General features: G+C 37.1%; 1 protein-coding gene across 3 annotated transcripts in view; it reads left to right on the plus strand.

Moving 5' to 3' along the window:
* Positions 1-16,130, plus strand: part of LOC117332011 (phytanoyl-CoA dioxygenase domain-containing protein 1 homolog) — a 27,201-nt gene extending 11,071 nt beyond the window's left edge. Inside the window, exons 2-6 of one of the 3 annotated variants that reach the window (XM_033890956.1) lie at positions 9,405-9,665; positions 10,938-11,030; positions 11,587-11,684; positions 12,491-12,656; positions 13,914-16,130. In XM_033890956.1, coding sequence (XP_033746847.1) covers positions 9,422-9,665; positions 10,938-11,030; positions 11,587-11,684; positions 12,491-12,656; positions 13,914-14,131 — 819 coding nt within the window. In that variant the 5' untranslated portion in view covers positions 9,405-9,421 and the 3' untranslated portion in view covers positions 14,132-16,130. The other 2 variants (XM_033890957.1, XM_033890958.1) reach the window with 2 other exon arrangements.
* Positions 16,131-16,351: the final 221 nt, after the last annotated feature.

Genomic DNA, 16,351 nt, shown 5'->3' on the forward strand with positions numbered 1-16,351 from the left:
AACACACGTGTGGTGTAAGGATAACACGAAGCTTTATAATTGAATCCAAGTCTCGTATTTATGAGATCGAATCCCGGAGACTAGTAAATTTTATTTATGTTGTATTTTATAATATTGAAATGTACATTTACTCACATGTTAGTGTGTGATTGAACACTTGTATATTTGTTACCACAGGTTGTTGAAATCAATTCACAACAAGAAAATGTAACGGTGAACTCCCATCTTAACCTTACTTAGGGTGAGTTATACTGTTTATTAGATTACGTTAAATACTATTGTCGTATTATAACATACTGTCACTCACAGGGTATTTTATGACAGGTATATAAGTTCATATGTAATCTGAACGTACATGAAATGAATGAGTATATGTAAATGTATGAATAACTTGATTAATGTAATTTAGTGAATGCAATTACATTATTATCAAAATGTTATCATTTACCATTCTTTTATTATTTTTATCATGAATAATTGATTTGTCAAATATATTGTCTGCGAGGAACTGAATGTTTTTCTAATATGTTTGCAGACAAATGCCAGAAAACACGTGATGGACAATAAATAACATGGAATGAAAACATCTTGTGTATGTGATTTTTACATGTGACATGTACAAAGCTATAATTATACAAAAGCTATCCATCCTTTGACACTAATTAAAGTCCCCAAAAAGGATCCTCATAATAATTTGGCTCAGTATAAAATATAGGACCTTCTCAAAAGATGCCAATAAGAGGACTTAGCCAAATCATCACCAAAAGAAATTAAAATGGTTAGTTCATATGCTCAGAATAGACTCACGCAGACAGCATCAGTCACAGCCCTCTTTTGGATACCGGAGGGGAAGCGAAAAAGAGGGATACCTAAAATCATCTGGCAACAAACTATGGAGGCCAATATTAAAGAACAGATAAAAACTTTGGGCACACTTAGGAAACTAGCCAGCAACAAAAATGGATGGTTTTCCTCATTACTGCCATATACAACAATGGCTACCAGCAGTAAGAAGGAACAGTAGAGGAGCATACCAACTACTTCAGAATCAAAAACACAATACCGATAAAGAAAACGCAGTGTTCGAAAGTAAAGATGGTCCGATGGTCCGAGGCTATAGAAAACCTGGTCGGTCTATGTAAAATTTCAAAGTGTTGGCCCCATTGGCTATGAAAAGTTTGAGCCCTGACATACATTACAATTCATGAAAACAACATTCCATTATTTTCTGACAAATGATCATATGAAATCAGAGCTTACAATAGAGTTTATTTTACTCATAACAGTGTGTTATTACTGGATGATGCAAGCATTTGCGTGACAGTTATGCTACTTTCAACAATGTTTTAAAAAATTTGTCTATCGAAAAATGACTTGGGCTATGGGATTTGAATTTTCTGTAGACATATTGTCTAAGGAATTTTCATATATAATTTCATACACTGAAAACGATATTGGGGAAACCATCAATTCAGTATAAATTTCAAAAATCATACATATGAAAAGACAAAAAATTAAAGCAAACCAGAATTTCAGACTTTTGAGAAGAACACTTAACTTTATGAACCCCATAAAATTTCTTCTGCTATAAGAAAGCGTTCTTAAGTAACAATTGGACTTCATGCATATGCAAGTTTAATTTGCTTGAATACCCACCAAAGTAAAAGATATTGAAAAACTTGAATAAGTGCAAAGAATTGCAAAGAAAACGCTATGGAGGTTATGACATACATCAAAAATGTACCATATAATATAATTGTTTTACTTACAAATTATCTATTATACATTTTTACATGAATCAGATCATATAACCTTAACTGATAACATATAACCTTAACTGATAACATATAACCTTAACTGATAACATATATGAGGAAATATTCATAACTTTTTCAAGTCAAAGCGATGAATTTTAATCAAACTGAGAAAAAGCATTCTAACACAAACAAATAATGACTGTATCAAGATGAAACATATTTAAAAAAGAAATTAAAAAGATTGGATAAATAAATAATAATAAAAAAAAACAATTGGGGGTTGAGGTGGAGCATTCACAGACTTGAGTGGCAGTGCATGGTGCCCACCCCCCCCCATATCCTGCTGGCTGACCATACATTAGAGCTGACCAGATTGCTGATAGCCTCCAAACTGGGCCCTTTAGAAATGTAGTTTCCTATTCCATATCATGTTTTCTCATTCACAAGGCATTTACAAATATAAGAATTATATATCATATACACAGAGATTGAGCATTGTGTGTTTTTGGGGCAGCGGTGGCCGACACCTTAACACTAGCCCTCCACCTCTGGGTTGCGATTTCGAAACCTACGTGGGGCAGTTGCCAGGTACTGACCGTAGGCCGGTGGCTTTTCTCGGGGTACTCAGGCTTTCCTCGACCTCTAAAACCTGGCACATCCTTAAATGACCCTGGCTGTTAATAGGACGTTAAACAAAAACAAACCAAACCAAAAGTGTTTCTGGATTAAGTTGAATTCAACACCGAAGCAATTGACTATGAGGATCAAAGATGTTGTAATTGTAGGTAGATTATAGATTATAGATTATAGAATGTGTGAACGTTTATGATGTTAAGTACATAGTTTTATATCATTAATTTGAGGACATTTTTGCTACAAAATTACAAGATGTGCTGTACACTTGTATTACCATTAGCAGAGACATATATAGATGTGTCTCTGCCATTAGTACTCATATAAGCATGCATAATATGGTGCTTGTGTAAGTTACTTCCCTTTATCCACAGTTATTTGAAATAAGTCAATAAGGTGTGTGTCATCTACAGGACTGTCCTGTTCAAATAGAAGACTATGTTGACCTTATCTTAGTTTTTATATTTATATTTTGGTTGATTCAAACCTCAAATTATCAAAAGGTAGTTTGAATAACAAAATACAAAGATAGACATTTGGAATGGTGTATAATTCCCTAGAAAAAGTAATGAATTTGCATAACTGTTGCTGATGTTATTGTTTGATGTTTTGAAACATTGTTAAGTGAGGATTATACCTCAAATCACTGTCTTCAGAGTGATTTGGAAGACCATATCATTTAGACACACAAAAAGAATGGTGCATACTTTACGTTTATTTGTTTTTTTGCCATGATTTTTTAATCCAACAACCACTAATTCTGATTCTCTCTGTCCTCAAATCTTCCTAAAACTAATCCTGACCCCAGCTGTCCTCTAATCTTCCTGTCAGTAATCCTGATTCCAGCTGTCCTCTAATCTTCCTACTACTATTCCTGATCCCAGCTGTCCTCTAATCTTCCTACCACTAATCCTGACCCCAGCTGTCCTCTAATCTTCCTGTCACTAATCCTGATCCCAGCTGTCCTCTAATCTTCCTGTCACTAATCCTGATCCCAGCTGTCCTCTAATCTTCCTATCACTAATCCTGACCCCAGCTGTCCTCTAATCTTCCTACCACTAATCCTGACACAAGCTGTCCTCGAATCTTCCTACCACTAATCCAGATCCCAGCTGTTCTCTAATCTTCCTACTACTAATCCTGATCCCAGCTGTCCTCTAATCTTCCTACTACTATTCCTGATCCCAGCTGTCCTCTAATCTTCCTACCACTAATCCTGATCCCAGCTGTCCTCTAATCTTCCTGTCACTAATCCTTAAACTAGCTGTCATCTATTCTTCCTACTACTAATCCCGATTCTAGCTTTGCTCTAATCTTCCTACCACTAATCCTGACTGCAGCTGTCCTCTAATCTTCCTGTCACTAATCCTAACCCCAGCTGTCCTCTAATCTTCCTGTCACTAATCCTGATCCCAGCTGTCCTCTAATCTTCCTACTACTATTCCTGATCCCAGCTGTCCTCTAATCTTCCTCCCACTAATCCTGACCCCAGCTGTCCTCTAATCTTCCTACCACTAATCCTGACCCCAGCTGTCCTTTAATCTTCCTACCACTAATCCTGATCCCAGATGTCCTCTAATCTTCCTACCACTAATCCTGATCCCAGCTGTCCTCTAATCTTCCTACTACTAATCCTGACATCAGCTGTCCTCTAATCTTCCTACCACTAATCCTGACCCCAGCTGTCCTCTAATCTTCCTCCCACTAATCCTGATCACGGCTGTCCTCTAATCTTCCTACTACTAATCCTGACACCAGCTGTCCTCTAATCATTGCTCCCACTAATCCTGACCCCAGCTGTCCTCTAATCTTCCTCCCACTAATCCTGATCTCAGCTGTCCTCTAATCTTCCTACCACTAATCCTGACCCCAGCTGTCCTCTAATCTTTCTACCACTAATCCTGATCTCAGCTGTCCTCTAATCTTCCTACCACTAATCCTGACCCCAGCTGTCCTCTAATCTTTCTACCACTAATCCTGACCCCAGCTGTCCTCTAATCTTCCTACCACTAATCCTGACCCCAGCTGTCCTCTAATCTTCCTGTCACTAATCCTGACCCCAGCTGTCCTCTAATCTTCCTACTACTATTCCTGATCCCAGCTGTCCTCTAATCTTCCTACCACTAATCCTTAAACTAGCTGTCCTCTAATCTTCCTATCACTAATCCTGATCCCAGCTGTCCTCTAATCTTCCTATCACTAATCCTGATCCCAGCTGTCCTCTAATCTTCCTATCACTAATCCTGATCCCAGCTGTCCTCTAATCTTCCTACCACTAATCCTGATCCCAGCTGTCCTCTAATCTTCCTACCACTAATCCTGATCCCAGCTGTCCTCTAATCTTCCTCCCACTAATCCTGACCCCAGCTGTCCTCTAATCTTCCTCCCACTAATCCTGATCCCAGCTGTCCTCTAATCTTCCTGTCACTAATCCTGACCCCAGCTGTCCTCTAATCTTCCTACCACTAATCCTGATCCCAGCTGTCCTCTAATCTTCCTACTACTAATCCTGACATCAGCTGTCCTCTAATCTTCCTACCACTAATCCTGACCCCAGCTGTCCTCTAATCTTCCTCCCACTAATCCTGATCACGGCTGTCCTCTAATCTTCCTACTACTAATCCTGACACCAGCTGTCCTCTAATCATTGCTCCCACTAATCCTGACCCCAGCTGTCCTCTAATCTTCCTCCCACTAATCCTGATCTCAGCTGTCCTCTAATCTTCCTACCACTAATCCTGACCCCAGCTGTCCTCTAATCTTTCTACCACTAATCCTGATCTCAGCTGTCCTCTAATCTTCCTACCACTAATCCTGACCCCAGCTGTCCTCTAATCTTTCTACCACTAATCCTGACCCCAGCTGTCCTCTAATCTTCCTACCACTAATCCTGACCCCAGCTGTCCTCTAATCTTCCTGTCACTAATCCTGACCCCAGCTGTCCTCTAATCTTCCTACTACTATTCCTGATCCTAGCTGTCCTCTAATCTTCCTACCACTAATCCTTAAACTAGCTGTCCTTTAATCTTCCTATCACTAATCCTGATCCCAGCTGTCCTCTAATCTTCCTATCACTAATCCTGATCCCAGCTGTCCTCTAATCTTCCTATCACTAATCCTGACCCCAGCTGTCCTCTAATCTTCCTATCACTAATCCTGATCCCAGCTGTCCTCTAATCTTCCTACCACTAATCCTGATCCCAGCTGTCCTCTAATCTTCCTCCCACTAATCCTGACCCCAGTTGTCCTCTAATCTTCCTCCCACTAATCCTGATCCCAGCTGTCCTCTAATCTTCCTGTCACTAATCCTGACCCCAGCTGTCCTCTAATCTTCCTACCACTTATCCTGACCCCAGTTGTCCCTTAATCTTCCTCCCACTAATCCTGACCCCAGCTGTCCTCTAATCTTCCTCCCACTAATCCTGACCCCAGCTGTCCTCTAATCTTCCTGTCACTAATCCTGACCCCAGCTGTCCTCTAATCTTCCTACCACTAATCCTTAAAGTAGCTGTCCTCTAATCTTCCTCCCACTAATCCTGGCCCCAGCTGTCCTCTAATCTTCCTCCCACTAATACTGACCCCAGCTGTCCTCTAATCTTCCTACCACTAATCCTGATCCCAGCTGTCCTCTAATCTTCCTCCCACTTGTCCTGACCCCAGCTGTCCTCTAATCTTCCTCCCACTAATCCTGACCCCAGCTGTCCTCTAATCTTCCTCCCACTAATACTGACCCCAGCTGTCCTCTAATCTTCCTACCACTAATCCTGATCCCAGCTGTCCTCTAATCTTCCTACTACTAATCCTGATCCCAGCTGTCCTCTAATCTTCCTACTACTAATCCTGATCCCAGCTGTCCTCTAATCTTCCTACCACTAATCCTGACCCCAGCTGTCCTCTAATCTTCCTACTACTATTCCTGATCCCAGCTGTCCTCTAATCTTCCTACCACTAATCCTGACCCCAGCTGTCCTCTAATCTTCCTCCCACTAATCCTGACCACAGCTGTCCTCTAATCTACCTACCACTAATCCTGACCCCAGCTGTCCTCTAATGTTCCTGTCACTAATCCTGACCCCAGCTGTCCTCTAATCTTCCTACCACTAATCCTTAAACTAGCTGTCCTCTAATCTTCCTACCACTAATCCTTAAACTAGCTGTCCTCTAATCTTCCTACCACTCTCCATTCCCCACTAATATGTTTGTCCCACTCTCCAGTCCCCACTAATATGTTTGTCCCATTCTCCAGTCCCCACTAATATGTTTGTCCCACTCTCCAGTCCCCACTAATATGTGTGTCCCACTCTCCAGTCCCCACTAATATGTTTGTCCCACTCTCCAGTCCCCACTAATATGTGTGTCCCACTCTCCAGTCCCCACTAATATGTTTGTCCCACTCTCCAGTCCCCACTAATATGTTTGTCCCACTCTCCAGTCCCCACTAATATGTTTGTCCCACTCTCCAGTCCCCACTAATATGTTTGTCCCACTCTCCAGTCCCCACTAATATGTTTGTCCCACTCTCCAGTCCCCACTAATATGTTTGTCCCACTCTCCAGTCCCCACTAATATGTTTGTCCCACTCTCCAGTCCCCACTAATATGTTTGTCCCACTCTCCAGTCCCCACTAATATGTTTGTCCCACTCTCCAGTCCCCACTAATATGTTTGTCCCACTCTCCAGTCCCCACTAATATGTTTGTCCCACTCTCCAGTCCCCACTAATATGTTTGTCCCACTCTCCAGTCCCCACTAATATGTTTGTCCCACTCTCCAGTCCCCACTAATATGTTTGTCCCACTCTCCAGTCCCCACTAATATGTTTGTCCCACTCTCCAGTCCCCACTAATATGTTTGTCCCACTCTCCAGTCCCCACTAATATGTTTGTCCCACTCTCCAGTCCCCACTAATATGTTTGTCCCACTCTCCAGTCCCCACTAATATGTTTGTCCCACTCTCCAGTCCCCACTATATGTTTGTCCCACTCTCCAGTCCCCACTAATATGTTTGTCCCACTCTCCAGTCCCCACTATATGTTTGTCCCACTCTCCAGTCCCCACTAATATGTTTGTCCCACTCTCCAGTCCCCACTAATATGTTTGTCCCACTCTCCAGTCCCCACTAATATGTTTGTCCCACTCTCCAGTCCCCACTAATATGTTTGTCCCACTCTCCAGTCCCCACTAATATGTTTGTCCCACTCTCCAGTCCCCACCTATATGTTTGTCCCACTCTCCAGTCCCCACTAATATGTTTGTCCCACTCTCCAGTCCCCACTAATATGTTTGTCCCACTCTCCAGTCCCCACTAATATGTTTGTCCCACTCTCCAGTCCCCACTAATATGTTTGTCCCACTCTCCAGTCCCCACTAATATGTTTGTCCCACTCTCCAGTCCCCACTAATATGTTTGTCCCACTCTCCAGTCCCCACTAATATGTTTGTCCCACTCTCCAGTCCCCACTAATATGTTTGTCCCACTCTCCAGTCCCCACTAATATGTTTGTTCCACTCTCCAGTCCCCACTTATTTATTTGTCCCATTCTCCAGTCACTACTGAAATACTATTGTCCAACATTGTAGTACTGTATTATCTCTGATAAGTTGTTATTTTCTGTTTTTACATGTACATGGTTTTCTTTGTATATTGTAAACAAATTTAAGCGAAGACTGCCATTGACATATTGATATATATTATTAATTAGTGGCTTAATGTTCTTTACATGTCACTGCAAGATGTTAATTGGCCATTTCTGGTTGAGTTCAATATACAGTAGTTTAATTTTTGTTTGTTACAGGTGGTGCTAATGAAAAGGTTGTTTTTATTAATCAACCTTTTATAGATACTAATGTCTGGTGTAGATACTCCACATGTCACCTTATTACCGTATATAATTACACAAAAGTGTAACATCTGATATTTCAAAGACATACAGAATGTATTGTTATACTTAAACCCCAGTGATATACATGTAAGCTTTTTGAAGTAGATATTGTTTTCAATAATGTAATATTTAATATTGATGTATAAATGAAACAGTTTGTTTATTGGGTAACAGTATTGAACTCTCTGTTATGTATTCTAACCTTTGAAGTTCACAGAGTAGATAATAATGACTTTTATCTACGAAACATTAATACACTCAAAAGCATTTCAGTACGTCACTGTCAGGATCTACAGCAAATCCTTTTATCAATTATTCAAGTTGTAACATGAGTTTTCCAGCAGTGTATAGGATGTTATAATTTCTGCTTCCCTTCCTTTTTATTGTTTTATTTTTTTTAACAACAAGAAATTAATATTCTTTGTCTGAACATGTCTGTGAAATGCTTTTTAAAACATAACAATTCCAGTGGTATAGATAAAGTTAAGGTAAATGGCAGTAAGCTTCCAATTTTTAACCTTGAAACAAGAAAATGTATTCCATTTAATCCGGTTCATCTAGCTGTAGAAAATAGCTACTAAAATAATGGGAAGTATAATTCTAAGATATACGAGTGTCCTTTTAAGGAAGGTCATTTATACTCTTTTTGAAAACTGGTTAAAAAATCTTTGATAAATCCTTTGGAGAATGCATGTACACTGTACTTTTGGTGTGCACCTTCTAATGATGTTTATTGAATCTATGTAAGATTGATTTTTTTTCTACTTTCTCATATTTCCTTTCCTCCTCTAAATCATTTAGTCAGTAAGTCAGTCAGTATATAATACTTAATCTCAGAAAGATCAATCGGGAACTTTCTGAAATATAGCAATAACAACTTTCAACTAATATCCAAGATGGCTGCCTATCAGCCATTTTGATTTTCACATCAATCTCAAAATGAACTGTACACAAAAAGGGATCGAAGAGAACTCAGGCATCAAGTTTGAGAAATATGCATAATGTACATAGAGAAATAGAGATAACACACTTAAAGATGGCTGCAGATCTGATGATAGTGGGGCTAAGAAGTTAATAAAAAAGGGCAATTCTTCATTTAACAGCATCATGACTTATTTTGTGTTTTGTTTTAGTTGATGGAGCATTGACAATGGAAGATCAGGACAATGGTGGCCTACTGGTGGAAAGTTACAAACAAAATGGCTACATATTGAAATCTGACATACTAACTAAGGAAGAAACTGAACATTGTTTAAAAAGCTTTCTAGACTATGAGACCCGCTTGGGAGGAAAAGTCACTGGGGCCTATAGATTTAAAGCCCATCTATTGTTGCCATGGTTATATGACCTTGTAACTCATCCCAAGGTCGTGAATCTTGTTTGTCAAATTCTTGGTAAATATTTGTTGGAATTACAATAAAAGACAGTTGTCCTATGGCGGAAATTTGTATCAATATTGTTGGTAATTGATGTAACTACACTTATGAGTATCTTAATCAGGAAACCAAACATTTTACTGTACATACAGGTATCTAAATCAGGAGTCCAAACATTATACTGTACTTATAGGTATCTAAATCAGGAGAGTCCAAACATTATACTGTACTTATAGGTATCTAAATCAGGAGAGTCCAAACATTATACTGTACATACAGGTATCTAAATCAGGAGAGTCCAAACATTAAACTGTACTTATAGGTATCTAAGTCATTAGTCCAAACATTTTACTGTACATATAGGTGTCTAAATCAGGAGAGTCCAAACATTATACTGTACATACAGGTATCTAAATCAGGAGAGTCCAAACATCAAACTGTACTTATAGGTATCTAAGTCATTAGTCCAAACATTATACTGCACTTATAGGTATCTAAATCAGGAGAGTCCAAACATTATACTGTACATACAGGTATCTAAATCAGGAGAGTCCAAACATTATACTGTACATACAGGTATCTAAATCAGGAGAGTCCAAACATTATACTGTACTTATAGGTATCTAAGTCATTAGTCCAAACATTATACTGTACATACAGGTATCTAAATCAGGAGTCCAAACATTATACTGTACATACAGGTATCTAAGTCATTAGTCCAAACATTATACTGTACATACAGGTATCTAAATCAGGAGTCCAAACATTATACTGTACATACAGGTATCTAAGTCATTAGTCCAAAAATTATACTGTACTTATAGGTATCTAAATCAGGAGAGTCCAAACATTATACTGTACTTATAGGTATCTAAATCAGGAGAGTCCAAACATTTTACTGTACATATAGGTATCTAAGTCATTAGTCCAAACATTATACTGTACATATAGGTGTCTAAATCAGGAAAGCCAAAACATTATACTGTACTTATAGGTATCTAAATCAGGAGAGTCCAAACATTATACTGTACTTATAGGTATCTAAATCAGGAGAGTCCAAACATTATACTGTACTTATAGGTATCTAAATCAGGAGTCCAAACATTATAGTGGTATGCTACTTCAGAAGTGTTTTTGGCACATTTTATGAGATTGTTTATTTGTACAAACTTCTACCCCTGCACTAAGAAATGACTCAAGGCTTTGAAGTTCAAAAGAAGAAGTGATTGAAAACTTCATTATTTTCAATCATCTTACTTAAAGTATGCTACATGTACATGATCTTTTCAGGTCCTGATATCGTCTGCTGGTCTACAGATTTGTTTCCCAAGGATCCTGGATCAGGAAAGTCATGTGGTTGGCACCAGGATTCAACTTATATAGGTATGTAGTGATGTAAGGATTCAACTAATATAGGTATGTAGTAGTGATGTAGGGATTCAACTAATACAGGTATGTAGTAGTGATGTAGGGATTCAACTTATACAGGTATGTAGTGGTGTAAGGATTCAACTAATATAGGTATGTAGTAGTGGTGTAAGGATTCAACTAATACAGGTATGTAGTAGTGGTGTAATGATTCAACTTATACAGGTATGTTGTGATATAAGTATTCAACTAATACAGGTATGTAGTAGTGATGTAAGGATTCAACTAATATAGGTATGTAGTAGTGATGTAAGGAATCAACTTATATCATACAGTGTATACCGTATCTTACAATGTATAAGCCCAGGGGGCTAGTGCATTGAAAATGGGCAAAAATAAGGTACAAGTATTTATGTACCAAGTCTTTGTTTCCAATCCTACTGATAGATGTCATTGTATTTTAATGTAGTGTATAAGTGTATTTCGATAACATATTGTTTAAACTAAGTATTTGTTAACGAACTACTTTAACTAATGTCACAGTCTGTAACACTGTACTGGTATGTTGAAGGCATGGATCCACCTGATGCCCTGACTGTGTGGGTAGCCCTCACTGACTCAGACAAAGAGAATGGCTGTGTGGAATTCTCCTCCAAAAGTCATCTAAATGTAATTATCTCCCATACACCATATCAAACTAGAACAGCACTAACAGAACATTGAAATCCATGACTTTAGTCATAATTACTGTAATTTTAGTTAGTTTTGTGAAAATTGTTGATCCTCCTACCCCAACACACACCCTTCAGCATCATGCTGTGTATATATCCAAGACAATATATCTGTGTTAATTCTGTTGTTGTTAATACAATGGGACGAAAGGTAATCCTACCTTACCTCTTTTCTAAAGACTTCCATACAAATATATTGGATGGCCACTGAACAGCAAAAATATAGATAGGATTTCATTTTGACTGTGACTTTAAACCAATCACAATCATTATACAAACACATACCGATATCTATCAAATAATGCAAAAACAAAAAACAAAAAACAAAAACACAATTATTATCATACACAAGTGTAAATAATATAAGGGATTTAGTTAATATGTTCAATAATTTGATATGCTGTGAGCTTTTAGGTGAGTGAAATGTTAAATTGTTTAACTCGTTTAATGAATTCCATGTTAAATAGCCACAAGTGTAAGATTCTGTTTATCATCACATAGCTCATATATAATGGAAAAATAAGTGAAACTATCAAATTAATTTCCCTGTAAGTCTAATTTCATTTTAAACCATTTGCATCCACCAAAACAATGTGACGTCATCATGACATTTATTTATGATGTCACATTAGTGATATTATGTATGTATCGTACAATATGAATGATATGGTTGTATGATAGAACATGCTAGTTCTGTGGTAAAGCTCTATACATATAGGATACTTTTAATGATTTTAATAACAGGGACAGTTTGATCACACAAACACGATGTCAGATAAATCCATGCTGCTGTATGGTCAAGAAATTCCTGTGGATGTAGACAAATCTACTGCTGTCCTTGCAGAACTGACCGCAGGTCAAGCGTCTGTCCACCATGTGATGACCGTTCACTCCTCCGAACCAAATAACAGTAAGTATAGAATATCAAAATTACGAGTATGAAAGAGCTTCATAATTTTGATTACTAGGATTATGCTGATTCTATAGGCTAAGTTTCAAACTAGGGGGCGATTAGCTAGTTGTGAAGTGTGCAATTCTTAACCAAGCTGTCTAAACAGTAAGTGTACCATCCCTTAATTGTCTGACAACAACCTGAACACACCAGTAGATGGTAATCAATATCTAGGATACATTAATAGCTGCATCATACCTATAATTATTGTAACACATATTCCCATTCAAGAAGGCTTTCACACCGAGAAAATATATACTTTCAGCGTGATTATATGACACAGAGATTTTAATTTGAGTACTGTGTTTAACCATCAATAAGTCCATGCCTACCATGTATGTTGCTGCTCAGGAAAATTAATTACAAATGTTACTTCATTGTCCTGTAATAAGCTGACTCCCTGGGGTTTTGTCGGAGGTTGTGTATCGGCCCATTGGGATGAATACAATGCAATCTGATTAAAATAAGACTTGTGTTTTTTTACTCTTCTGTGATACTCTTCAATACACTGCAAATTCAAATCACAATCTAATTAAAATTGGACTTGTGATTTCCGCTCCTCTACGATGCACTGTAATACAAGTATTATATTGCAGTGTATCGAAGACGAAGAGTATCGTAGAGGAGCCGAAATCACGTGCACAATTCTCATTTTAATTATCCTGTAGATTGGAATACGATGTCAGAAACTCAATAAGTTAGTGACTTCTGTCAGACAAGATTGGATGAAACTAGTAAAAGTGTTATTTTTAAAAAGGATTGAATCGATCATTTAGATATACATGTACATGGCAATATATCTTGTTCAAGAAAAATCTAAGGGAAATGTATGTACACATTTTAGCTGTTATATTAGTGTTTTTGCAGTGACACTCTGCCTCCCTCTAAATTATGACAATTACAGTTACTGTATTAACAATAATTGTGGTTTCACCAATTCATCAATATGCTAATTTATTTAAATTCAGTTATGTGGTAAAATCCGAGTAAGACAAGATAAATACTTCTACAGTATGTGATTTCCGAGGTTTTTAAGTTTGCTTTTCTGGCCTTATAGTAACAGTTTTTTTCTTCGGCATCATTTATGCAGAACATTTTTATATAAAACAAATATAGTAGTTTAAAACACAATGTATAGCAATAAATTGCCTTTTCAAAACTTAATCAACACCTCTAATGATATAATAACTGACTGATATTACCATTGACCTTCAGGTGAAAGGCGCCGGATAGGTGTAGCCCTACGGTATTGTGGTGCCTATGTGAAGCAGAAGGCAGAAATTGGAGACTCTGTCACCTATGTGTGTGGACGTAACTATGGAAATTTTCCCCTTGAGCCTCGGCCATCTCAGCTTTTCGGTGAGGAAGAGGTCCTTGCTCACCAAAAAGCCTGTGGCCCAGTTGGACCACAGGACTTGATAGCTGTCAAGTAATATAGAAGTATTTGTGCACACCAAACTGTTCAGAGATGGTCATGAGGTGTAGGTTGAAGTAACAGATCTTGCATATAAAAAATGTTAGGTGTGCTCAAGGTTATTTTGCATACCAGATGGCTGGTAAATATGTAAATAGTAAGAATAGATTAATATTTCTCTCATGGTTTTCAGATGAAATGTCTACATTCATTTTACTCAGGGTTATACATTGTACAAGGGTTAATTGTCTATACATTCAATTTTTGTGTGGGAAATATTCACATAACTTCATAATCAAGATTATAGAATGTTTAATAAAAATGATTTCATTTCAACTATTTGGTAGGACTGTTAATTTTAGAAATTTGAACAACAACAAAAATGTACAAACTTGATTAAATAAATTACATAATCACAGCTGGCAATTTCAAGGTCATGATCACTCTAGATTTTGTGAAAACCCTTCTTGGATTGAAATCAGATATATCAAAATATAATTCTCTCTGCTAATATGTAACATTGTTTGGTGAAGTAAATTTGACTCACTAAAAAGTACCAAATAAGAGACTCCACTAGGCCATTTATTAATGGTGAAAGTCCTGGGAAAGTTCCGCAGACTTTTTACAGTAATAAAAACTAAAATGGGTTGTATTATACGATTGCTGTGCCGTGCCACATAAAACAAGGGAGCACAACTCCTGCGCTCTCCAATTCTTTCATAGTGTATACCGACCAGTCGCAAACAAAGGACTAATTGAATTTTACTTATAATTTTAATATTCTAGATACAGGGGCCAGTTAGACTGGCCTCTAGCCCCTAAGTTTTTTTGGTAGAACTGCTCCACAAATTCTAATACTAGATTGTCTTCCCCTAGTTTGAAACTCTGAATCAGACAATCCTAGAGAGTGAGACCAAAATCATTAATGTCCAATTCAATATTCTTGAGACAGATAGCCAGTCTAATGATCTGGAAAAGAGAAATATTATAACCCAACATTTTATGTATGTTTATCGCTGAGATTTAAGATTTATTGAACAGGACTTTATATCTTGTGGAAGCGAATGATATTAATTAGAATTACCTTAAATCATTGTTGCTGGCTACATTTTCGGGGGCCCATCTCCCCTTCGTAAAGCCATTATTTCTTGACCAAAATATGTTTTGATCTTATCAAAAAAAAAATTTGATATTTATAAAAAAAAATCATAATTGCCTTGCATGATGAAGGGGAAATGCACCCCCAACAATGATTGATTTTTGTTTGTACTTTGTTGATTTGTTGAGAATTAATTTTGATACAAATATTAAAGTACTGTAAACATACATCGTTAAAAAATGATTTCATATTTAGTGTGTCAATCGATTCATTATTGCATTATTTGTTAAATAATTAAAATTTTACTGAACCGAAATACATTTACAGCACTAATGGAGAAAGACTAATGTTTGCCACTGTTCTTTTCAGAACTGATCTCTTTGATATCTCATAAGTGTTGTTTGTAGGTAGACTTAGGTATCAGATGTTTACTGTATACTTACATTTTTATTGAAAATATTATTTTTGCGATTCTAACGGTGGACTCTTTCCGCAAAATTATGATTGTGTCAACTGTAGTTTCTGTACATTGTTTCTATGGCAAGCATTCTCGATGTGCTAATTTATTGTTTTAATTTGGTATGTATATGACCAATCTAATGTTATTTGATGGTTTGTTATGATTGTGTATCAAAGCAAGAATTATCTTCCTGAGATATCGTATTATTTCTATGATGTCATACCATAAGGGACATAACTCATAACTAAAAGCTACAGTGGCTGTATCACATGAGAAATGTACAGTATTAAAAAAATCATCAAAGTGTCATTAAATCAAATCTTTTAAATAATTTTCTTATTTGGTTCAAGATGATGAAATTGAGTCCAAATATGAACAGAATAATATATTAATATAAATATATACTTTTTATGATTGTTTTCTTTAATGAACTTCATACAGTAAAAATATATGAAAATACCCTATTGTTTATCATTAATTAAGGTGCTGTTCTATTGTGCGTTTCTAACAAAAAGGAATTCTTATTCATATATTGTCTTGACTTTTCAAAACTGTATCATAATTAGATAAACCATATTTATTCTTCAATATGGCCAGCGTCACCAAACATAGTATAGTAGTAAATGTACTTTAATTTCCTACCTCTAATTTCTAAACTTTATTAGACACTACCCTGGAGA

Source organism: Pecten maximus, chromosome 1 (genome assembly GCF_902652985.1).
Source record: "Pecten maximus chromosome 1, xPecMax1.1, whole genome shotgun sequence".
NCBI classification, from domain to species: Eukaryota; Metazoa; Mollusca; class Bivalvia; order Pectinida; family Pectinidae; genus Pecten; species Pecten maximus.